Raw genomic sequence first — 27,119 nt, 5'->3', positions numbered from 1 at the left:
CAGGTCCTGGTTAATCACCTCAAAAACTTTTACTCAATCATTTTATTCAGCTAACATTTACTCATTATATCAGGGACAGTGCTCTGGATAGACAGAAGTAAAAAGAGCTACCACTGACTGAATGGTTACCCTGTCCTGGACACTATTATAGGTGATTTGTGAGAATTATCTCATTTAACAAATTAATACCATCATTTTATAGCTGAGGAAACTGGAAGTTTACGTTAGATGCTCCATGAGATGCAGCAGGTAAATGTCAGTTCAGGGATTTGAATCCAAGCCACCTGATGTCAGAACCTGTGCACTAAGAATGGTGTTACGTTTTTAAATGGTTGGGGGAAAAAAATCAGAAGAGTATTTCATGACATTTGAAAATTACATGAAATTCTAACTTCAGTGTCCACATATTAGAACAGTCACACTTGTTCACTGACATACTGGCTATGGCTGCTTTCACATTACAATGGCAGAGTCGAGTAGTTGCAACAGAAACCATACATGGCCTGCAAAGCCTGCAATATTTACTATCTGGCCCTTTACAGAAAAATGTGCTGACTTCTGTGCTAAGCATTTCCACTTTATGCTTATTTAACATCTCTACTTGGATGTCTTAAGTAGCATCCCAAACTTACCATATCCAAAATCGAACTGATTTCCTCCACTACCCACATCCAGATCCATATTTTAATAGCCTTGGCCTTGGAAAATTCATCCTTCTAGCTGTAAAAGCTATATACCTAGAATATCTCTGAGTTCTTTCTTTCACTCATGTTCAAAACCACCAGCACATCTCTGTGAAACAGCTCTGCCTGTGAAACATCCAACCACATCTCATTCCTCCACTGCTAGCACCCTGGCCCAAGCCATCACCACCCCTTTTCTAAATTGCCACTATTACCTCCAAGTCCCTCTTGCTTCAGTTCTTGCCCAAGACAGCAGCCAGAATACTCTTCCACTCAAAAGCCCTCTTGGTGCTGGCCTGCTTCCCATTGCTGCAGACCTCTTCCCAGATGCCATCCCATTAGACAGGCCCTCCCTCTCCACCCAACCCCACACCTGCACTCTTAGGCCCTGGGACTCCTTTTCCCCCCACTTTACTGTCTGCCATATTATCACAATCTGCCATTCAACATGCTGACGAGGTTTTAATTGAATTTAAGCTCCACGAGGGCAGAAGTTTAGTTCACTTTCTTTATTAGCATATCTCTGGCACTACCAGAGCCTGGCATATATTAGGTAGATATCTGCTGAATCAGTGAGAAAATGGTCCCTACACTCAAGAAGCACTCAGTTCAGTGACATACAGAGACAGGTGAAGATGATCAACACCAAATATTTGTACTGAATGGGGCTTAATAGTTTCTTTCTTACTTTATTTAGTTTCTTATGAAACAACCTATTCTAAATCAATCAACTTTGGGAGTCTCAATCAAAGCAAAGAGAAAGCTAGCTTTGTAACCTCATGGTCTATGTATGAACTTATCCTAGACAACAAATACACTTCACTGAACAGGGGCACTGATTGGGTCCCTCAAGCTCCCATTCTTAAACCCACTGCTTCCTTTTATTCCAGCCTTAATTTCCTTCTTTGCGTCTCTGTCAAATTCCAGGGTCAGGTCAACCAGAGGTACTTCCTCCACTCCTCATCCTAACTCTTCTCCTGAGTCCTACTATTTAGCTCCTGTCCACCAGTTTTGAAGAAGACATTCATTTCTTGGCCACAAGTGCAGTGAAACAGCTTTCACAAAGACAATTTATCCTTTAAAACACTACCATTTCTAAGAACATGCTCAAGTTTAGTCAATGTTTGGGAAAGCCAACAGTAGCACTCTACTGTTTGACCTGGAGACAATGCAGTTTCTAAACATACAGGGAAAAATATTTGGAAGGAGTTCCTTAGTAGTAAAACGCATCAATGAACAAACAACACAACAATACGCAAAACTACCGAAGTAAAAATGACATTATCTTCAAGAACGATCTGCACACTTGGCGTCTTCATTTCCTGGCCACTTTTTAATGAGACAAAGCAGTTACAGTGCTAATGTACTGATTTTTAAATATATACATGGGAACACCGCAAATGTGGTAAAAGAAGAGAATCACTGACAAGAAATAGTCATACCCTCTCCTCCAGTCTAGCCAGCTGCTCTTTGTAGAATGCATCCTGCTTCTTTATCACTCGATCTTTCTCTTCCAGCTGCTTAGCCTAAAAAAAGAAATGAAGAATATACTATATGAAGAAAAAGCAGTAACAGCAAAGCAGAAGTATAAATTGCATTAGAAATAAGTATACAAAGATGAAGATTTTTGCAATCTATTAGGTCTCTGCCATAGAAAAAACATTAATAAGATGAGGACTGCTGCATCTAAATGTAAAGAATGAGTCTGCATTGCACTTGTTGTTAACTGTAACAGCTGTGTCCTACTTTGTCCAAGTGTTTTTGATAATGTCAGAATACAGCACAGACAGTTTTATTTAACTTCTCTTTCGAAGAGTAATTTCAAGGATTAATATTTTGCACAATAAGACTTTGATTTTATTCCAGGTATAATACACGTGGTTATTAACCATCTTTCTGGAGTGATAACCACAAGAAAATGCCTATATAAGATTTTGTACATCAACCTTAACGTTTGAGAACCCTTAAACTACCCAGTACAACCAGCATATAAACACATGTATTGGTCTACCTCCTTTTTAATGAAGTAGCTATCTTTGGCGAAAAGGGCAAAAACTATTGTATTTGTTTATTTGAATAATTTTAAATAATTAATAAAATAATAAAAGTAATTTTTAAACTCTTAGTTATCCCACTTCTAATTTATAAGATTTTCTTTTTACAAAATTAAAAATCAAGTAATAAAATATTTATTCTTGAAAAAAATAATGATAAAGATGCTTACTTTTGAATGTTTTTCAAGCTAAATTTAAAAATGCATTTCTTTGAAATCTTGCCATTTGGAACAACATGGATGTACCTAGAGGGTATTATGCTAAGTAAAATAAGGCACACAGAAAAAGAGAAATATTGTATGATTTCACTTATATGTGGAATCTAAAAAACAAAACAATGAACAAACATAGCCAAACAGAAACAGAGTCATAGATACAGAGAAGAAACAGACTGTCAGAGGGGAGGGGTGTGGGGAGGAGAGAAATAGGTGAGGGAGATTAAGAGGCAAACTTTCAGTTACAAAATAAATGATTCACAAATGTGAAATGTACCGTGTGGGGAATGTAGTCTATAATTAGTTAATATCTTTGTATGGTGACAGATGGCAACTAGACTTATTATGGTGATCATTTTGTAATGTACAGAAATATCGAATCACTATGGTGTGCACCAGGAACTAACAGTGTTGTATGTCAATTATACTTCAAAAACAAACGAACAAAAAGACTCATAGAAAAAGAGATCATATTTGTGACTACCAGAGATGAAGGGAGGGGGGAGGGGGAATTAGACGAAGGTAGTAAAGAGGTACAAATTTCCAGTTGTAAGATAAATTAATATTAGGAATGTAATGTCCAACATGATAAGATAATTAATACTGCTCTACCTTATAAATGAAAGTTCGTAAGAGGGTAAATCCTATGAGTTCACAAGGAAAAGCATTTTTTTTTCTATTTCTTTAATGTTGTATCTATATGAGATGATGGATGTTCACTAAACTTATTGTGGTCATGATGATGTAAGTCAATCATTATGCTGTACACCTTAACCTTATACAGTGCTGTATGTTAATTATATCTCAATAAAACTGGAGGAGAATGAAAAAATACATTTCTTAAACTGTTGTTTCTATTTTTATTATGTTTAAGTACCTTTATCTCGAGAAGAAGAGAACTCCCTACAATACCCCATGTTAGAAAAGTTTTTAACTATTTTTTGTTCAATGATTGTTGAATACATGCCTGACTAGTAGCTTTAAGAAATAACAGAAGTATATATTTTGGCATTCCCATTTTTGTGCCATATTTTCTTTGCAACATGATCAAGGGTCACCTGGCTCAACCAGTGTAAGGGTGACTGTCACTATATGCTTAATTTAGGTGAACCCATTGGTTCGTTTGTTGTAGGTCATTGTTTTGCTACTTACTTTGACTTCAATATCCTGCAGCATGTTAAAAACAAAAAAACAGTTATTTAACCATGTAAGTACTTATTTTTTCCCCTAATGTCAACCAAGAAATCTGATAGATAGTATCTAATACGCACATCAAAGACAGCAATGAGGGGCTTCCCTGGTGGCGCAGCGGTTGAGACTCTGCCTGCCAATGCAGGGGACACGGGTTTGAGCCCTGGTCTGGGAAGATCCCACATGCCGCGGAGCGGCTAGGCCCGTGAGCCATGGCCGCTGAGCCTGCGCGTCTGGAGCCTGTGCTCCGCGACAAGAGAGGCCGCGATAGTGAGAGGCCTGCGCACCGCGATGAAGAGTGGCCCCGCTTGCCACAACTAGAGAAAGCCCTCGTACAGAAACGAAGACCCAACACAGCAAAAAATAAATAAATAAATAAATAAACTGGGGGGGGGTGAGACAGCAATGGGGAAAAAAATAAGAGGACTTGTTTAAACTTGGCACACATTTAAATGTGACTGTGCTATTACAGTGTGAATAGAAGATTTCAATGAAAAGTTCATGGTGCTTGGAATAATTAAAAAACAAAATATTGAGGTTAGATAAAAATACATGTATATGCAAGTACATAATCTATGACTCCCTGATACAGCACAGTAAAAACCTCACTAGTCTGTCAGGAATATAAAAGAAAAAGTAAATGGAGAAAGAATTTTTGATAAAGTTACGCGTGAAGAAAATATGCATGACTATATGATCTAAAGAGAAAAGATCTTTCTAAATTCAACACAAATCAACACAAATCTAAATCTAAATTCAACACAAATCTTTCTAAATTCAACTCCAAAATATAAAGGAAATGCAAAAGAATGGACTTATGAGAACTTCCATTAAATAAAAAACATTAAATAAAATGAATAAGCAAATGACAAAGAAATACCAACCTCTAACTGTGAAATTAGTGTTACTAACGTATAGAGCACTTAAAAAATAAGCCCTCCACCCCACCCCGCTCCCCAGAAGAGCCAAGAGAGAAACATGCAAATGACATAGACTGGCAAGTCACACAAAACGGTAAATAATAAACACATTAAAAAAAAAACCAACCCCACAAGAAATCAAAAAATGAAAATAACAAAATTCCATAATTCATCTATAAAATTTAAAAATATAAAAATAAGATTGCCCAGGATACAGGAAAAACATGCTCTTCAAGACACTGTGTGTCAGAATGTAAACTGGCACAAGCATTTTAAAAATCCATTTGACAAAATGTAAATAAGTTTGAAAACTGTACATATGCACTGAGATCTAAACACTCCACTTTTAGGACTTGAGTAATTATGGCAACATGCAAAGATATTCATGGTAAGTTTATTTAGAATTGCAAAGAAACAAAAACAAAAACCAATCTAGGGACTTCCCTGGTGGCACAGTGGTTAAGAATCCACCTGCCAATGCAGGGAACACGGGTTTGATCCCTGGTCTGGGAAGTTCCCACGTGCCGCAGAGCAAATAAGCCCATGTGCCAAAACTACTGAGCCCGTGCGCTCTAGGGCTCGTGTGCATCAACTACTGAAGCCCACGCACCTAGAGCCCGTGCTCCACAACAAGAGAAGCCACCGCAATGAGAAGGCTGGGCACCTCAACCAAGAGCAGCTGATGCTCTCCACAACTAGAGAAAGCCTGCATGCAGCAACAAAGACCCAACGCAGCCAAAAAAAAGACAAAAAAACCCACAAAAAAACCAATCTAACAGTTAAATTAAAATATACTCAAAATATACTAAGTAAGAAAAAGACTATAAACAGAAAGGACAGTATGATGTCTTTTTTTGTAGGGAAGAAGAAAAAAACAAAGACCAGAAGGATATTCAACAGAAGTTATAGCAGGGTGGTAAGCTTATGGATAGTTTCCAATTATTTTTCTTTATATTTTCCATATTAAAAATAAACACACTTTGTAGTCAAAAGACAAAGGAGGTAATTTTTTGAGGTGAGGGAACTATTCTGCTTCTTGATCACGGTGGTGGTTAGATAAGTGCATACATTTGTCAAAACTCAAACAACTGTATATCACAAAGAATGAATTTAACTGTATAAAAATTTTAAGTCGATCCAAATAAGGCATATTAAAATTTATAAAAACAACTATATAAATATATGGACGTGTATGTGTATATCTCTACTACTGTTAATTTGCTTATCAGTTAGCCAATTTCACTTCTAGGCATTTAATCCTAGGAAATGTTAAGAAAAGCACACAAACATAGCTAAGAAAATGCAGCCAACGTTATTTAAAGCAACAAAAAAGTGGGAACAACAGAGGTCTGTGTAAATAAGATATGGTCCAACAACAGGATATTTATTATAAAGATTTCAGTCTAGCCATAATGATTAAACATTGAGAGCCATTAAAAAATAATGTTTTAATAGAGTAATTGATTTTTTAACTCAAAATATTAAAGGGGGGGAGAATGGTCACAAATTACCATGTACACTGAGTTCCTAATTTTGGTTAATAAACAGGGGTAGGGGACAGAAGGGAAGGACAGGGCAAGTTGAGCATCCAGTTATGTAGACATAGAAAAAGTGTAATGTATGCTAAGATGTTAACAGTGGATACGATACGCATAGTGGGATAGTTTTCTTACTTAGACCATTCTCTATTTTCCAAAATTTCTATAACAAAGTTATACTTCTTTAATCAAAAAAATATTTTTTAAACATATCACATACATTTACCCTTGACTATCAGATGGAAACATAACATGGTACAAAAGCTGTAAGAGTGAGTGATTCAGCGATTATATTAACAACCAAAAAAATTTAACAACTTGAACAGTTATTTATAGCATGGAAATTTTACTTACTAAATGCTTAATGTGTTAGCACTTGATTCTCTCCCCCATTAAATGCATGACATTGCCCACCATGGTTCTTAGAACATTTTCACTAAATAATGTTGCTTTTGTTCACATATAGTTGCACAGTGAGATTTCTTTTTTTAAGCAAAGAAAACGTAACAGATATTCTATTACAGCTATTTAGAAAACACTAAGAATCCAACACCACAAGTATACTGCTTCAGCCTAATATGGACTACACCAACCACCAAATTTAATTTTGAGAGGCTGATTACAATCTAAATAAAGGATATGCAGAAATATCCATATTCACTTTTCTAAGACATAAATCCTTGGAATTTTTTTTAAAGCAACATGCCAAAAGGTCAGATATGCATACTGAAGAGGAAATACATCCAAAGCCCTGAAAACACCCAACCACAGGCTAACAACACAAATCTCTCCCTAGACTGTCAACAGAATCAATAGTCTGAGATCTACTGGGGACAATAACAGAGCAAGAAAGATGGCCACACCACCTCAGTGGCACATTGCTTTGAAACAGTTAATGTGAGGCTGGGAGGGAAAGTCACACAAATGAATCCTGAAAGTTACATAAGCCTGGGATACACTGACTAAGCTAATAGCTGCGGAGGATGGAGAGTCACACGCAACTTAAGAAAAAGCGGTAAACCAACTGCAAGGAATAAAACCTCCATGTATAACTCTAACAGACATGGAATCACTGTACATGAACAAATGAAAACAAAGAGGATTAAAACATTATTCACTGTTGTAGCAGAATCGTTTCTTAGGGGAAAAAATGGATATAAAAAGTTTCCACCCGCCTCCTGTTTGTTATTCCTCCTAGGGAGGCAATGTATACTCATTAGTTTTCAGATCCTGTTAGATTTGGGATAACGTGATTGGGCTTGAAAACATGACAGAAAATGCCTAAGTGGATCATTATGGAAAACAAGAGCATCCCATATACAAGAGAAGGAAAATAAGGAAATTAAGTTCTAAGAAACGCAACACATAAACATTTTGATGTTTTCATTCAGTGTTGGTAGCAGATTCAAACTGAAGTACACAACACGTATTTATTTCCTTAAAGATTTGCCTCTTTTCAGAAGAGACCTGAAGGTGTTTACAACAAAGGACATAATGAGGGCAAGAGAAGTAAAAAGTGGGATTACGTCTACGACAATAAAGGTAGCTTTCCAGGTACCCTTCCACGTACGTTCCTAGAGAAGTCTTCATAGCAACAACTTTTTGGCATGTTAACTCAGCCCTCTTAAGCCTGGCTGCTCCTGGGGACTGAGATATGGTACAGGGTGCACAGCACTGCTCAGAGGCAGTACTGTTACTTCGCACATCAAGTACAAAGCACGTAAGGGAAGATTCTGTGCTACAGGAAAGCTTGTACATTTTAAATGACAAAGTTTCTTGAAGTGCCAGTGCTCAATTTTAATAGCTCAAGGTAGAATAAAAAGCAGGTATCAGCTCAATTTTCCATGGGATGATGTTATGAAGCCAGAAATTACTAGGATTGAGAAAAGGTAACAACTCTAAATCAATCTAAATAGGAAATCCCTATAACTACACTTCCTATAGTTCTAAAGCTTATAACAAATCTGAAACACACATATAATGAACTGGGAAAGATTTACTCTTTCACAATCATATGGATAATCTGTGGTAGGCGAAAATCAACCTATCTATCAACTCAAACAGGCAAGTAAGAGCAGGGAAAAGAGCTTTATTCTGTGTCCGAACTACATATAAACCACAACACAAACGAAATAAAATTATATGCTGACATGTAACAGAGAGAAAGAATGGAAATATCCAAAGGGGTTGAACCATAAACTTATACGGTAATACTACATTTAGAAGGAACAGACATGATCACTGTGAATATCAATTAGTGTAACAAAATAACTAAAGTGGCCATGTATTCAATTAGCTGAATACTAGAGTTTTGTTACAAATTAGAAATTACATAGGGTTCACTGAGCCTTTATCAAGTGGCATTAATAAACAAAGACTTATACTCAAAGCACTGTTTTCCAAACTACACCAGAAGGTGACCTTCAAAAGGGTAACTCATCTACGTGAACCTGAACGATGCCCATCCTATTATCAACTTTAGCATAATTTTCAATGACTACTTAGAGGCATTAAGCACAAGCTATGAGCAAACCCCAGCCTGAAATATTATGTCCACTAACACAGTAAGACCTGATGGAAGTTGAATACAGGCCAAAAGATGAAAGATAAACACCATTCTTCCAAAAGACTTCTTGATCCGAAGTCTGAAAGTCACATCCAAACCCCCAGGATTTGATCAAGTCCATTTGTTTTGGCTTATTTTGTCTTCCCATAAAGAGCTTCAAGACCCTGGTCCATATGTCAGCTTTTTCATACTGATAACTTACTGGAAACAGCCTATCGAATATGTCCCCTGCAATTTGGGGGCATATCTGCCTATTCTCTTGAAAAGAGAGCAGAGGCAAAGACAGGTGGTTTTTCAAATTAAAAAAGTAGGACTTGGGCTTCCCTGGTGGCGCAGTGGTTGAGAGTCCGCCTGCCGATGCAGGGGACGTGGGTTCGTGCCCCGGTCTGGGAAGATCCCACATGCTGTGGAGCGGCTGGGCCCGTGAGCCATGGCCGCTGAGCCTGCGCATTTGGAGCCTGTGCTCTGCAACGGGAGAGGTCACAACAGTGAGAGGCCCGCGTATCGCAAAAAAAAAGAAAAAAAAAAAAAAGGTAGGACTTGCCTGTTGGCACAGTGTGCCAAGGCAGGGGACACAGCTTCGATCCCTGGTCTGGGAAGATCCCACATGCCGCGGAGCAACTAAGCCCATGTGCCACAACTACTGAGCGTGTGCTCTAGAGCCCGCAAGACACAACTACTGAGCCCGCATGCCACAACTACTAAAGCCCGCACACCTAGAGCCCATGCTCCGCAACAAGAGAAGCCACCACAATGAGAAGCCCATGCACCGCAATGAAGAGTAGCCCCCACTTGCCACAACTAGAGAAAGCCCACAAGCAGCAACGAAGACCCAACACAGCCAAAAATCAATCAATAAATAAATGTTCCTTTTAGAAAAAAGTAAACCAACAATGAAGTGAGGAGGTTGTCAGGTACATAAATTAGAACAGAAAGCGACGTAGTGGTACTTTGCTTTAAATTTTTCCAGTAGTTCTCTCATAACATTTGTGCACATTGTGCTACTTGACAAAAGCAGCAAAACCAAGTGCTAGATGAAATCAGAAACAATTTTACAAGCTTTCTTCTATAGCTTTAGAAAGAAAAAAACATTTTTAAACCATATATTTACTTCTCCAGCTTTCCAGTGTAATTCAGAACTTACTAGCACTATGACATACTCGGAAATCCACTTGGTGGGGAGTCAGGAGACCTGGATGCCCATTTTAGCACTGCTACATCACCAGGTGACCATGCACTGACCCAGTCCAGACCCCTACCCAAGCTCCAAAACTCCTTTTGAATGTTCTTCCTTCATGTGGTTTTTGCCATGTCATAACCCTGCTGCCTCTCACACTTTTACACCTAATAAAACTTTTCCACATATCTCTTGGGGTATCTGTTTTTGACTTTGTTTTGTATTATACATGTTTACTTACCCACTGTTCCTGTCCTCAACTTTAGACTCTCGAGGATAAGAAAAGAGATTTACTCCTCTCTCTTCCACAAAGGAAACACTCAGGACAGGGTAGCCAAAAGGAAATTAAGTGCATCGAGGGGAAGAGATTGTAGGAGAGGTAAGTAGACAGCTTCTGGGAAACAAATCTGTCACAGGATGTGAGATTTACTTCAAAGTACTACAGCATACTCAGTGTGATAGTATGCGTATACATTACTTAGATTAAGCTCTGGAATAGGTGCTGCCAGCATATTAGTCAAGAATGCACAATCCAGAAGCAATCAGCAAGTATTCTTATCGGAAATTCAAATTTGGAAGCTCAAAAAGTAGGGGTTGCTACAACTAGGGCTTCACTCATCCATGTCTTGATCAACAACAATGTTTTGCCAGTTAGCACAGTGACTGTTGGAAATAAGATTTTATTAGCGAAAATGGTTCGTTAACTAGCATGATAAATGTTAGATGTTCTATCAGTAAAATGAAAACTATGGAAAAGATATAAGGGTTAGCTAACATATTATAAAGATACTCCTACACCTGCTGTGTGAAGAAGTTATGAGAATATTCAAGGCGATGAGAACAAGGCCTGTAGCTTCAACTATAGGGAGGGTGCCTCAGGCTTGATCTCTCAACAGTCTTGTGTGCAGCCTTTGGTTTATGGCAGAGATTCTCACCTTTGGCACCACTGCTACTTTGGGCCAGATCACTCCTTACTGGGGAGAGCTGTCCTGTGCATCAGAACGTTTAGCAGCGTACCTGGCCTCTATGATGCCTGTAGGACTGCCCCCACAAGCTATGAAAACCAAAAATGCTTCCAGACTTTACCAAAAGTCCCCCAGGAGGCAAAATTCCCCCTGCTGAGAACCACTGGTCTAAGAGGGCTGCTGGCTGTCTAAGGCCAACTAGAAACAGCCTCCTCTGCCTCAGGTGACCCTTCCCTGCAAAGAGCACTTAAAAGAAGAGACAACTGGGACTTCACTGAGTTTTACAGGACAGGTTATATGAACCATTTTGTACCTGCTTGCAAATAAATTTTTGTTGAGTAAATGTCTGCATGTATTGTAGAACAGGGCTGGAGACTTGCTGACGTTATAACCTGGTTGTAGGGCTGCCTGCAAAGGTATAATGTAGATAAAGCAATGAGAGTGGCTCACATGTATGTAAGGTAGTTAATCATATCCCAGTGAGAAGAAATTGGAAGTCTTAATTCATTCTTTTTGAACTAAGTAAGAAAAACACAAAACAGGTACATAGGTCCTGGCTTTTGTATGGCTCTCTAAAAAGAGAATCAATGCCCATATAACATAAGATTATGAATCCATGTAACCGACGTTCAGTTCAGGCAGAACTGACAAGCACTGGCACTGGTTGTTTCACATTTGCTCTGCCTGGGCAGTGACAATGCCAGACCTTTTGTTAAATATTTTATAGAACATTCCTAAGAACAGGCATGTTATGATTCCATTAAAATTTACAAGTTTCACATTACAAAGCAACGTGATATTTCTACATGAAATTTCAACATGAAAGGTGCTGAAACATATCACCTCATCAGCTCAGTGTCATATTCTATGCTCCTCTCCCAACAGCCATTTAAAAAAAGAACACCCATCACGATACTCAGCACCTAAGAACAGTAAATAAGTGCTGAGGCAAAAGTGAAATGAACTGCTAGGGATTCAGACTTCTCAAATATGCAGTTTTTATCTTCTCTAATGAGACTAGCTTTAGCTCCTAAATGTCTATGGAATGCAAACAGGCATCAAGTCTTAAAGACCATGTGTAATTAAATTCAGCAACTGCATAGAAATCAAAGTTCCAGAAGCCCAAGTTCTATAAAGTAAACAAATAAGGACTCTGTATCAGATACAGTAAGCTCAGAAACTTTAAGGATAAGAATTATAATTGAAAGGGGAAAACATGGTAAGAAGGGCCATATTCAATAAAACTACTGTGTGATTATAAGGACTGAGAGCAGGAAGGGGCTTTTATTGTCAAATTCAGTTGCAGAACAGATTGGTGTTATAAGCCATTGAATGTTACCAATTCAAAAAGGTAAGATGGACAGTGAAATGGGCCACTTTCTAAAACAAGTTCAATTCACTGCTGCTAAACCAAATCCCACTAGCTCTCATTTTCAAGAAATGACTATGTTCACAACACTGGGGACTTCCCTGGTGGTCCAGTGGTTAAGAATCCACCTGCCACACTGTGGTTAAGAATCTGCCTGCCAACGCAGGGGACATGGGTTTGAGCCCTGGTCCGGGAAGATCCCACATGCCGCGGAGCAACTAAGTCCGTGTGCCACAACTACTGAGTCCGCGTGCCACAACTACTGAAGCCCACGCACCTAGAGCCCAAGCTCCGCAACAAGTGAAACCACCACAATGAGAAGCCCGCGCATCGCAGCAAAGAGTAGCCCCCGCTCACTGCAAATAGAGAAAAGCCCACGTGCAGCAACAAAGAACCAACGCAGCCAAAAATAAATAATTTAAAAAAAAAAAAGAATCCGCCTGCCAATGCAGGGGACACAGGTTCGAGCCTGGTCCAGGAAGATCCCACATCCCGCGGAGCACCTAATCCCATGTGCCACAACTACTGAGCCTGCACTCTAGAGCCCGCGAGCCACAACTACTGAGCCCACGCTCCGCGACAAGAGAAGCCACCGCAATGAGAAGCCTGCGCACAGCAACGAAGAGTAGCCCCACTCACCACAACTAGAGAATGCCCACACACAGCAACGAAGACCCAACGCAGCCAAAAATAAAAAATAAATTAATAAAAAGAAATTTAAAAAAAAGAAAAGGATATTGGACATCCTCATCTCATTTATGGTGCTTTAAAGAAGACAGTACAGTGGAACTACATCACATGCACACTTAGCTTATGCAACTCCAACTACTCAGGTTAAAGAGGCGAGCGAAAAAAGTTCAAGTAGTGTGCAGGATCTTACCCATCCCACAAGCCTGGGCCAGCTCTACTCTCGGCCTGTCTCATGTACTGCATGCCCCAACAACTCTTCCCAGTGAATGAAATGCTAGCGGTTCAAGGTAGTTGTCATTCGCAAAATCCTTAACTGAAAGCCAACACTTCATCTAGTGCTTAACCAAAGAAACCTACCGACCCGATAATGGGAGAAAGATAGCAATGCTGCACTCTTAAGAGTAAATGTTAACAAAGGGAATCTTTGCTTCACATGTGGATTTTTTTTTAGCCTTATTAAGATATAACTGGCAAATAAAATTCACATGCTGATGTTAAAACTAAATCCTTAAATATGATGTAACGCCACTGTACACCAAGGGAAAACTGTAACTGGAAAAGTATTAGAAGGATAAAAATTATATTTTAAAATATCCTCAGCAATGGGCACTGGTAATGAAAGTATGAAGGAGTGCTTGGCCCTTCAAGACATCCCATTTTCCCCAAAACCTGATAATGAGGGGATTTTTTAAAATCTTTAGCCTCTATGTGAACTTCTATATGAAGTTGACAGATGAATGGATAAAGAAGACGCAGTGTATATATACAATGGAATACTACTCAGCCATGAAAAAAGGAATGAAATCATGTCATTTGCAACAACATGGATGGACCTAGAGTATCATACTAAGTGAAGTCAGACAGAAAATGACAAATATCATATGATATCACTTACATGTGGAATCTAAAAGGAAAAAAAAAAGACATAAATGAACTTATTTCCAAAACAGAAAATGAACTTATTTCCAAAACAGAAAGAGACTCACAGACACATAAAACAAAGTCATGGTTACCATGGAAAGTGGGGTGGGGGGAGAGATAAATTAGGAGGTTGAGATTAACATGTATACACTATTATGTATAAACAGATAACCAACAAGGTCCTACTGTATAGTACAGGGAACTATACTCAATATTATGTAATAACCTATAAGGGGAAAGAATCTTTAAAAAATTTATATATACGTATAAATGAATCACTGTCCTGTACACCTGAAACTTACACGCTATTGTAAATCAACTATGCTTCAATATACATATACGCATACATACATAAAATCTTTAGCCTCTGTATGAAGTCTCCAGTTTAACTGACCAAGGAAATGAGCTTGAGAGATGAGACTGTGGGAATAACTACTGATAAACTCAAGCTTGCACAAAGCAAGAAGGAAAAGAAGTCCTAGAGGGGAATGGAAAGAAGAGAATGAACCCAAACCATGAACCATCCATCTGGAAAGCAGAGGAGTACACAGAAGAGGATGTAAATAATCCACTTCAGTTCCTGGAGCTGGCTGCAGAAGTAGGAACAAACCGCCATTACTGCCCAGCACAGGGGCCATGCTGAATCAGACCTCTTTCTGACTCATTCATCAAGCCTAGCTAGCTCAGACTCAGCTTTGTTCTCATCCTTATTTGTATACTGGTGTGGAAGGACCATATGAAGCAGAGAACTCTGGAAACACAAATTCCAGAATTCCTTGGCACACTGGGGAGTACCTTTCACCAGAGGTCTGCTAACAAGAAACTCAAAAACAGACATAACCAAAATGTCAATGTATAATTTTTAACATCCTATATCATTTTTAAAGACCTAAAACTACATAATCACATTAGAAAAGCCTCACAAACACAGCAATGAAATCACATTATAAAGCCTCACTACACCCACTTTGTTTATTAATATGCTTACTTATCCGTTTATTCTTATAGTTTAGGAAACAGCTGCAGACAAGAGACTTCCCTGAATTCTGTAACCGGAAGAGTTGTGTCATGAAACAGTTTCTGACCCTTCCCACTAGAGCTCATTAAGCAGACCCCACCCGTAGGTCTGGACCCAAGAAATAAAAAGCAACCTTGTAACTTTGATTTGGTTTTGCCTGCTGGGAAGTCAGAATGTTATTAACTATTTGACATGATATCCAGCCTGCTTTACGGTTATGGCTATCATTTTAATTATATATTATCTTTCTGGCTTAACAATCATCCTCCTGTGAGTATAATTTTCATTCATCCATCATTTGATCAGATGCTAGAAAGCTCCTAGCAACAGTTCAGACTGAGAAGTTAAGTGATCAGACTGCAGCTCAGAGGAAAGTGACCCCCATTCTCAAAGCCACTAAAACCAAGTACTCGAAAAATGATGATCTTAATGACGAACCGTGAAAGACATTTGATGCCATATTTATCAGTTACCAAAAACACTCAGACAAAAGGAGAAAGAATCATATACATTTGAAGCAGGAATATACCTTACGAACAAACTAAGGTCCTCAGATGTTAAAGATCTAATTCTGGGACAGGTCTACTCTCATGAGATCATAAAGCTACTTAGTCATGAGTTAAGAAGAGAATATAGGTTATCCTGACTCACATTTAACACTGGCATACTAAACAGTATCTCAGATGCTCTTAAATACCTGCCTGTGAATAAGAAAAATGAATCCCAAAATAAAAATTATTATTATTCCAAACCTAACATCACTGACGCCCCCCCCAAAAAAAATCCATATATGTTTAAAAGCTACATTTGCCTAGGTGATCATCTACAGAGCTTCTAAGATGCAATTCCTTTCCAGGGGCATTTACTATCTGAAATGAGCACTGCAGAAGTGGACAAAGATACTACAGACCACAAATCAGAACAGCTGCATGAAAATATATTCACTAAAATTAATAGACATATATGTTAAACATAAATACCAAGAAGTGTAAGTTATTTAGAATGGTAAATATTTTGCTGAAAGCTCAGCATTGGTCCTTTAAAAATTTACAATATTGGCCAGCTTTTCTATTTTTTAAAGTGTTCTGTGATCCTTGCCATTTGTCACCTTGAACAGACTATTCCAGGCTACAGTAAAGAATTAGTGCTTTTTTCTAACTGAACTAAAAAGACACCCCATTTGCTTTGAAAAAATGGCTACCACCTGCTATTAATCTGAAACTGAAAACAAGCAGTGTAATGAAATTTAGCAAGTTAACAACCCCCTCCACCACTTTTCTGAAAGAAGAGCATAAATGACATTTCATAATCTTCCCCAAAAATATAAGAGTTCTAAGAAATAGGTTTATATTTTACTAATAATAAACTCCAAACGGCATATGAGATTATTAAAAACCAGACACTGTACCGTTGACAAGCCTGGTTTGAGCTCTGAAGGAATTCCCTCCCAAGTCCCCCCATCTTTTTCCTTTATTCTTTTAGTCTGGTGTCAGATGAATACAAGCAGTAATGATAGACACGATCAAGGAAGAACTGGCTGAATGTGTGTAAAAAGACTGCTTAGCTGGTCTTTGCAAACAGCTATCTTTTGTCCTGTTGGAGCTTTCTGTCACCTGAGGTAACCTGCATCTTCAAGAGATGAAATGCAACGTAAAACTTTTTTTTTTATTGGAGTAAAATTGCTTTACAATGTTGTGTTAGTTTCTGCTGTACAATGAAGTGAATCAGCTATACTTATACACATATCCCCTCCCTCTTGGACCTCCCTCCTACCCCCTCCACCCCACCCATCTAGGTCCTCACAGAGCACCGAGCTGAGCTCCCTGTGCTATACAGCAGGTTCCCGCTAGCTATCTATTTTACTCATGGTAGTGTATTTATGTGAAACCTAATCTCCCAATTCGTCCCACCCTTCCCTTCTCCCCATGTCCACATGTCCATTCTCTATGTCTACGTCTCTATTCATGCCCTACAAATGGGTTCATCTATACCATTTTTCTAGATTCCACATACATGCATTAATATACGATACTTGTTTTTCTCTTTCTGTCTTACTTCACTCTGTATGACAGACTCTAGGTCCATCCACATCTCTACAAATGACCCAATTTCATTTCTTTGTACAGCTGAGTAATATCCCATTGTATATATGTACCATGTCTTCTTTATCCATTCATCTATCTTTGGACATTCAGGTTGTTTCCATGTCCTGGCTATTGTAAACAGTGCCCCAATGAACACTGGGGCACATGTGTCCTTCTGAATTACGGTTTTCTCAGGGTATATGCCCAGTAGTGGGATTGCTGGGTCATATGGTAGTTCTATTTTTAGCTTTTTAAGGGACCTCCATACTGTTCTCCATAGTGGCTGTATCAATTTACATTCCCACCAACAGTGCAAGAGGGTTCCCTTTTCTCCAAGCCCTCTCCAGCATTTATTGTTTGTAGATTTTTTTTAACATCTCTATTGGAGTATAATTGCTTTACAATGTTGTGTGAGTTTCTGCTTTATAACAAAGTGAATCAGCTATACATATACAGGTATCCCCATATCTCTTGCATCTCCCTCCCTCCCACCCTCCCTATCCCACCCCTCTAGGTGGTCACAAAGCACCAAGCTGATCTCCCTGTGGTATGCAGCTGCTTCCCACTAGCTATCTATTTTATATTTTGTAGTGCATATATGTCAATGTCACTCTCTCACTTCGTCCCAGCTTACCCTTCCCCCTCCCCATGTCTTCAAGTCCGTTCTCAACGTCTGTGTCTTTATTCCTGTCCTGCCCCTAGGTTCTTCAGAACCTTTTTTTTTCTTTAGATTCCATATATATGTGTTAGCATACGGTATTTGTTTTTCACTTTCTGACTTACTTCACTCTATGACAGGCTCTAGGTCCATCCACCTCAGTACAAATAACTCAATTTTGTTTCTTTTTATGGAGTAATATTCCACTGTATATATGTGCCACATCTTCTTTATCCATTCATCTGTCGATGGACACTTAGGTTGCTTCCATGTCCTGGCTATTGTAAACAGAGCTGCAATGAACATTGTGGTATGTGACTCTTTTTGAGTTATGGTTTTCTCAGGGTATATGCCCAGTAGTGGGACTGTTGGATCGTATGGTAGTTCTATTTTTAGTTTTTTAAGGAACCTCCATACTGTTCTCCATAGTGGCTGTATCAATTTACATTCCCACCAACAGTGCAAGAGAGTTCCCTTTTCTCCACGCCCTCTCCAGCACTTACTGTTTGTAGATTTTTTGATGACCATTCTGACCAGTGTGAGGTGATACCTCACGGTAGTTTTGATTTCCATTTCTCTAATAACTAGTGATGTTGAGCAGCTTTTCATGTGCCTCTTGGCCATGTGTATGTCTTCTTTGGTGAAATGTCTATTTAGGTCTTCTGCCCATTTTTTAATTGGGTTGTTTTTCTGATATTGAGCTTCATGAGCTGTTTGTATATTTTGGAGATTAATCCTTTGTCAGTTGCCTCATTTGCAAATATTTTCTCCCATTCTGAGGGTTGTCTTTTCACCTTGTTTATGGTTTCCTTTGCTGTGCAAAAGCTTTTCAGTTTCATTAGGTCCCATTTGTTTATTTTTGTTTTTATTTTCATTACTCTAGGAGGTGGGTCAAAAGGGATCTTGCTGTGATTTATGTCAAAGAGGGTTCTTCCTATGTTTTCCTCTAAGAGTTTTATAGTGTCCGGTCTTACATTTAGGTCTTTAATCCATTTTGAGTATATTTTTGTATATGGTGTTAGGGAGTGTTCTAATTTCATCCTTTTACATGTAGCTGTCCCGTTTTCCCAGCACCACTTATTGGAGAGGCTGTCTTTTCTCTACTGTATGTTCTTGCCTCCTTTTTCATAAATTAGGTGATCATATGTGGGTGGGTTTATCTCTGGGCTTTCTATCCTGTACCATAGACCTATATTTCTGTTTCTGTGCCAGTACCATCCTGTGATGATTACTGTAGCTTTGTAATATAGTTTAAAGTCAGGGAGCCTGATTGTTAATTGGTCTATTCTCCAAAGAGTTCCTGGAACACTTTGGAAACTGTTCCAATTTGTTTGATAGAAAGACCTGGCCACCAACTTAGTCAGCTCTAACTAAGCATACAGCATGACCCAAGCAGACTACTCACAATTCACGACCATCCATAAATGACCCTGGAGCATTCTGAATAAAGCAAACCCTATATACATGCTAACATGTTCAGTTAAATGCTAAAATAATTCACTTATCTGAAGAACAAAATAAACTTAATGTATCTATTCATTTATTTGACAGCACTCAATGAAACCTATTTTATGAAGATCATCCAACTACCCTACTAGCCACAGCAGAATACAATGAATAACCGGCATCTCACTCAATGACCATAAATCACAATCCTAAAGCTCCAGTTTACATATGGAGCTATAAAACTAGCAACAATCCATCCCTGTCTACAAATGCTGTTTTTCAAGAATTTACAAAGTGGGGTGGAGGGCGGCACACAGGTTGTATAAACAAACAACCATACTAAAAGATAATATATGATAAGGACAGTGAATGCTGCAAGGGAAATAAAAGATCTGATCAGCTGGACTGGAACTTGAAGACTGGATGAGTAGGATGTAGATGGGCAGAGACTGAGTCAAAGGCCACTGTAAGAAAGGGGACAATAAACAGAGGTCCAGAGGAGGGAAGACAGGAGGCCTCGGCAAGCCTATTAGTTGAAGAGGGAATTACAGTATGAGGGCCAGAGAGTAAGTGGGAACTGGGCTGCAGGAAGACTTAACTGTCTGCCTAAGAGGTCTGGACTTCATCCTGTAGGCCATCGGGGTGCCTCTAAAGGTTTCTGAGTGCAATGAAAACAGCATTTTAGTAAGATTAATCTTGGTGTATAGGACGGATTAGAAAGAGGGGTGAACGCCAGTGGGGAAACCATTAAGGGGGCGATTGAAAGGATCCAGGTGTGAATAATAGAGGCCTACATGTGCTGAATGGCAGTTATGTTTCCACCAGCACTTTCTAAATACTGTCTAAAGTAAACGTACAGGGACTTCCCTGATGGTCCAGTGGTAAAGAATTCGCCTCACAATGCAGGGGACTTGGGTTTGATCCCTGGTCAGGGAACTAAGATCCCACATGCCACGGGGCAACTAAGCCCATGTGCCACAACTACTGAGCTCGCGCGCCTCAACTAGAGAGCCTGCGTGCTGCAAACTACAGAGCCTGTGCACTCTGGAACCTGTGAGCCACAACTACAGAGCCCACAGACCCTTGAGCCCACATGCCACAACTAGAGAGAAGCCTGCACGCCACAACAAAGAGCCTGCTCACCACAAGGAAAGATTCCATGTGTCGCAACTAAGACCCGATGCAGCCAAAAATGAAATAAAATGAATAAATAAATAATAAAGTAAATGCAGAAATTCTAGTGAGAGAACAGCGAACTACAAAACTAGAAGAACAAACCATGCTCTACAACACAGGGGAACATGCAAGAATTAACACAATGCATACTGTTAGCCATGCAAGGAAAATCTCTGAGAAGAAATAACCACTGAAACAATGTAATGTGGAAATACATGTAAGATGTCAAACACTCTAAAATAAAGAGGAAAATATAATTAATGAAAGAGGAGGACAACTGGGTACATAATGAGGTATTAGTAATTATTTTCTTTTTTTATTGAGGTACAATTGACATAATGTTTCAGGTACAAAACATAATGATTGCAATGATCACAATAAGTCTAGTTAAAATACTTCGCTACACAAAAGTTTTTTTCCTTGTGATAAGAACTTTTAAGATCTACTCTCTTAGCAACTTTCAAATATACAATACGATATTATTAACTACAGTCACCACAGGAATTATTTTCTTTAACCACCAGTGGCAGTCTATGGTTGAAAATCTGGTATTTGAGAGAATTATGCTGCCATCACGTGGGAAAATGTAACAGGGAGTTTTCCTTATGGCCAGTACCAATGTCTTTCCATCAAAAAGTTCAAATTTGCTACAGTCTGACACTAAGTTTAAGTCCTTTACCCTAAACAAGACTACTATATAAAATCCCCAACCTTAGGGAAAAAATATAAGTCTTATATATATATGTTAATTTTAATATTTGTTAGGATATTTCACTGAGATGTTGTTTAGTATGCCACCTTTAAAATGTGAATCAAGGTAACCTGTATTCCATTTTTAACTTATGATTTAACTAGCCTTCTGATCTTAAAAGAATCCTTTAACATGTAAGGACTTTGGTTTCTAAGGCATGGCTGAAAAGTTAAAATTCTAGACTCTCCTAAAATGAAGAGATTAATCTTTTCAACAGATGGCTTAGATGCCCCAAGAAATGGGTCAGAAGCTTAAGCCCTTGTCCTGGGTGCTGGGTCCAGGCCAGGTTGGCTCCTTTAGGTTCTGGAGACAATTCAACAAAATGGAAGACAGATCAAAGGGATAGATCTCTGAACTCAGGAGTCTGGGGAAAGCTGCTTCAAATAACAAAGATTAATAAGAACTAATAATTGTATAGCACTTAAAAAGTTTATAAATATTTCACATTAATATCACTTAATTCCCAAAACAATACCAGGACTAAATTAAACTCTCAAAGCTATGCCTAGAATACTGCATAGCACAGACAGAAATAGTAAAATAGGCAAACCCTGTCAAAATTATCACCCCCATTTTACAGTAGAACACACAAAGGGTCATAGAGGTGAAATGAATTGGCCTAATCACATGGCCAATAAATGGGCAAGATGGTCTTTTATCAACCACTCCCTCATTATTACACAACTACCTTTATCACCTTCTCTACACATCCATGCCAGGCTCTACTGACCATTCCCTTTTATAAACTCTCATGGCTCCAGCAGCCTACAGCACACAATTCATTCAGCAATAGCTATGGAGAAACTCCCACGTATGAGGCATTGTATAGAATGCTGTTGGTTACGGGTGTGTTAGGTTTCTCCAGACAAACAGAACCGATAGGATATATAGATATCAAAGAGGAGATCTGTTACTGGAATTGGCTCACACAGTTACGAAAGCTGAGAAGCCCTACAATCTGCCGTCTGCAAACTGGAGGACTGGGAAAGTCAGTGGGGTAGGCCTGAGAAGCAGCGAAGCTGACAGTGTAACTCTCGGCCTGAGGCTAACGGTATAAGAACACAAGGAGGGGCACTGGTGTAGGTCCTGGAGGCTGAAGGCCCAAGAACCAGGAGCTTCAATGTTCAAGCACAAGAGAAATGGACATCCCAGTTCAAGAAGAAAGACAATTCGCCCTTCCTTCGCCTTTCTGTTCCATTCAGGACCCCAACTGATTGGACAATGCCCGCCCACATAGGTGGGGGCATACCTCTTTCCTCAGTGTACTGAACAAACGTGCTGACCCGTTCCGGGATGCTCATCCCTTCCCCTCACAGACACATGCAGAAGTAACCTTTTACTAGCTACCTGGGTATCCTTTAGCCCAGTCAAGCGGACACATAAAATTAACCATCACAGGGCAGGAGCAAGAATGAGATGATGATCAGATACAGGTTAACCTGTAAAAAAAACTTGTATCAAGAAATAACACAAGCCGGAGTTGGGGGGGCGGGGCGGTGGGTGGGATGAATTGGGAGATGGAGATTGACATATATACACTAATATGTATAAAATGGATAACTAATAAGAACCTGCTGTATAAAAAAATAAATAAAATTCTAAAATAAAAAAAAAGCAAGAAATAACACAAGCATATAAATAACTATAAAAATGAAAGTAAAATGTGTAGACTGAACTCCTTGGGGGTGGGACATATATCTTCTGACCGTCGTATGGCCAGAGCCTGGCAAGTATGTAACAGACATTCCATATAGGTTTGGCGGATGGATGGATGGATGAGTGCTAAGATTTCCTCTGCCTCCTACACTGTCTATGTGGTTCAGGTTCCTGACAGACACAGGGAGGTTTGACTAAGGCATGCTCTTTATTCCTCGACCTTCTATTCTTATGAATTATTGGTATTTCAAGGACTGGATTTTTGACAGAGAAAGGTAAGAAAAGCGTATTTCTGAAATCCCCCTTTGTAGTTCTGTCTCCTCATTTAATATTACACATGTCTGTGTCATTTTCTCCATCTCTCTTGTTCCAAGAAACGCATCGAAGCAGGTAGCTTACTATTTCCATTTCTCTTGATCCAACCTGACCCCCTCTACTTTAGCACACTGAACGTAACAGTGTATTCTAGATCAGCGAAGGCTAGCAATTACGTGCGTCCAGGACACTTCTATAGGATGGCAGACAGATGCAAGTGTGTCACCATCCCTGACTCCCATGCCCATGGCAGAGGTCACTCAGCCATCAATGCCTTGACTCACGGAGTCTGAATGGGGCTACACAGTCCTCCCCAACACAGTGTTCTAGAGGCAGGCACTGCCAATCAACTGGAGTTGGCTGACAGTTTTCTAGACTATCCTGGCTGTCAAAACGTGCTATGGGTGAAAGAAGAGTGATTCAAACAGAAGAAAAAATAAACAGAAAACTAAGAGAAGTAAAGGAAAATAACTAAGGGGCTGCAATGTGATCACAGATTAGGCCCCAAAAACAGCATAGATATTCTGAGCCATAAAGAAGCAAGAGTTAAAAGGGCATGGAGAAAATGGACAGGAAAGCTGGAGGATATGGGAGCTCCACAAACACAGAGCAGTGCCTCAGCAGTCCCAAGAGGCATGCCCAGTGTCTACACAAACACATCAAAGTTGAAGCCGGTAGAAAGAAAGCAGGCCACACTCTGGGAATCAGGTACTGACAGGGACAATATCAGGGAAGGGCTATCAGCCCAGGAAGTGGCCAGTAGCAACTTGCCACCTGATCCAAACAGAACCAGGGGCTACCCCAGAGCATCACTGGAGTGCTGGTCAAGTTCACCCTCAGGCACAGCTCAGCAAAGACTAGTCTCAGAAATCACATGGGTAGAAAGGACAAGGCTATCTACATGGTGTCCTATTGTGCCCAGCAACCATCAGAATGAAGATGGATCAAGGGACCGATAAGAAGGCCATGGTATCCAAGGGTGGAGCAGCCCAAATTGTTTCATTATTTTCATTGCCCTCCTCCTCTCTGATTCAGTGCCTTGGGACCAACTTCATGGGGCTGTTTTTTGGCTCTGCATAACCCTTCTTTTCTAAACTGCCCCTATACCCACTGGCCCAAGCAGGTTAAGAGTTTAAAACTTTAAACTGCCCAGCAGAACACTTTTGGAATGAGTGAGTTTACTCATAAACCCAATCTGACCAAAGTAATTGAACATACACGCAAATGTGAGTAAATTAATAATGAAACATTAATTTAATTCCCTCTTTTAGTTCCCTCCCCTCCCCTCAGTTGCTCCTGACTTTATCATCTTCAGCTCCTCTATATTAGATAATAGAATAAATGTCAATTACATCAGCCAAACTAGAAACCTGGCCTATCCGTAACTCTTCCGCATCCTCTCTCTATATGCAACTCATCACCACCCCCTATCAATTCGAATTTCATGCTTCACCTTCAGGATTTTTGTTATGTTAGTTTCCCAGCACTGAAGACCTCCTGCAATTTACCTGATATTTTTCCTTAAATCAGCTCCCTTTTAAAAGTTGAATAATTAAAAGACAAAACTTTATATAACTACCATAATTGGAAAACCAGATTCAACTCTCAGAAATAGAAGATAATGGGGAAAATACAAGGAAAACTATTTCTGGTTGGAAACTGTTGCCTGACCCAAGGCTCTGAGCTGAAAAATGCCCCACTTCTCTTTGTTAAAAAGGTAGATGGGGCTTCCCTGGTGGTCAGTGGTTGAGAGTCCGCCTGCCGATGCAGGGGACACGGGTTCGTGCCCCGGTCTGGGAAGATTCCACATGCCGCGGAGCGGTTAGGCCCGTGAGCCATGGCCGCTGAGCCTGCGCGTCCAGAGCCTGTGCTCCGCAACGGGAGAGGCCACAACAGTGAGAGGCCCACATACCGCAAAAAAAAAAAAAAAAAAAAAAAGGTAGATGAGGGGCTTCCCTGGTGGCGCAGTGGTTAAGAATCCACCTGCCAATGCAGGAGACAAGGGTTCGAGCCCTGGTCCAGGAAGATCCCACATGCCATGGAGCAACTAAGCCTGTGTGCCACAACTATTGGGCCTGTGCTCTAGAGCCCATGAGCCACAACTACTGAGCCCACATGCCACAACTACTGAAGCCCACATGCCTACAGCCCATGCTCCGCAACAAGAGAAGCCATCGCAATGAGAAGCCCACGCACTGCAACAAACAGTAGCCCCACTAAAAACAGAACTACCATATAACCCAGCAATCCTACTACTAGGCATACACCCTGAGAAAACCATAATTCAAAAAGAGTCATGTACCACAATGTTCACTGCAGCTCTATTTACAATAGCCAGGACATGGAAGCAACCTAAGAGTCCTTCGACAGATGAATGGATAAAGACGTGGCACATATATACAATGGAATATTACTCAGCCATAAAAAAAAACGAAATTGAGTTATTTGTAGTGAGGTGGATGGACCTACAGTCTGTCATATGGAGTGAAGTAAGTCAGAAAGAGAAAAACAAATACCGTATGCTAACACATATATATGGAATCTAAGAAAAAAAAAGGTTCTGAAGAACCTAGAGGCAGGACAGGAATAAAGATGCAGACGTAGAGAATGGCGCTGAGGACACAGGGAGGGGGAAGGGTAAGCTGGGAAGAAGTGAGAGAGTGGCATGGACTTATATATACTACCAAATGTAAAATAGATAGCTAGTGGGAAGCAGCCACATAATACAGGGAGATCAGCTCGGTGACTTGTGTCCACCTAGAGGGGTGGGATAGGGAGGGTGGGAGGGAGACGCAAGAGGGAGGAGATATGGGGATATAGGTATATGTATAGCTGATTCACTTTGTTATACAGAAGAAACTAACACAACATTGTAAAGCAATTATACTCCAATAAAGATGTTAAAAAACAAAAATTAAAAAAAAATGGAGTAGCCCCCACTCACCACAACTAGAGAAAGCCCGTGCGCAGCAACAAAAGACCCAACACAGCCAAAATAAATAAATAATAAAATAAGTAAAGTTATTTTAAAAAAAAAAGTAGATTAACAATGCTGGTGGTTAAAGACTAAAAAACATCCCCAACAATGTTGGCAGTAAAGTGCAGGGGTTCATTACATGTCACCCATAGCTGGAACTCTCAGCTTGGCACTTTAGCTCCTCTACCAACTATCTCTGTAATACTGGCAAGTTACTTCAACCTCTCTGTGCATTCATTTCCTCATCCATAAAATGGGAGTATTAACAGTACCTCCTGTGTTATGAGATTACATGGGTTGATAGTTGCAGAACGCATTAAGTCTTTATACATATACACATTCTTTTTTTAATAAAGAATGTAACAACCACGATGACAACACTAGGTCCTGAAGAGCATAAGACAGTAGCAACTCGATATCACAACAGATGACACTGTCCACTGTGATGAAAATTCCAGAACGCTGATAAATCAAGACCACATGTCATGGACACATGACAAAGGAGAGCAATGTCATGGACACATGACAAAGGAAAGCAATGAATGAAAATGTTGAGCTTCCAACCAAAAGGAAGGAGGGAATGCACCCTGCAATTCCTCTGCTTTGACTCTGCCAGAGATTTGGCCACTCCCCAAGTTCCACAACCTTTGGTAACTATACTCAGTATGTCAGTGACGACAAAACCCTGCTTCAAGGATCTAGAAATCTAACGAGGAACAAACAGGTAATTTTAAAAATCACACTACAAT

At 39.7% G+C, this 27,119-nt stretch overlaps 1 protein-coding gene across 3 annotated transcripts in view; it reads right to left on the bottom strand.

Annotated features, from left to right (window-relative positions):
• CHCHD3 (coiled-coil-helix-coiled-coil-helix domain containing 3) overlaps nt 1-27,119 on the bottom strand; it is a 305,751-nt gene that overhangs the window by 120,995 nt on the left and 157,637 nt on the right. For all 3 annotated transcript variants that reach the window (XM_027101894.1, XM_027101896.1, XM_027101897.1), the window contains exon 5: nt 2,126-2,209. In XM_027101894.1, coding sequence (XP_026957695.1) covers nt 2,126-2,209 — 84 coding nt within the window. The remainder of the gene's footprint in view (nt 1-2,125; nt 2,210-27,119) is intronic.

The sequence above is a fragment of the Aethalodelphis obliquidens genome, unplaced genomic scaffold (assembly GCF_003676395.1).
Source record: "Aethalodelphis obliquidens isolate GAN/ISIS:26980383/991018 unplaced genomic scaffold, ASM367639v1 scaffold5, whole genome shotgun sequence".
Taxonomy (NCBI): domain Eukaryota; kingdom Metazoa; phylum Chordata; class Mammalia; order Artiodactyla; family Delphinidae; genus Aethalodelphis; species Aethalodelphis obliquidens.
This window is presented reverse-complemented; position numbering and strand designations above follow the sequence as displayed.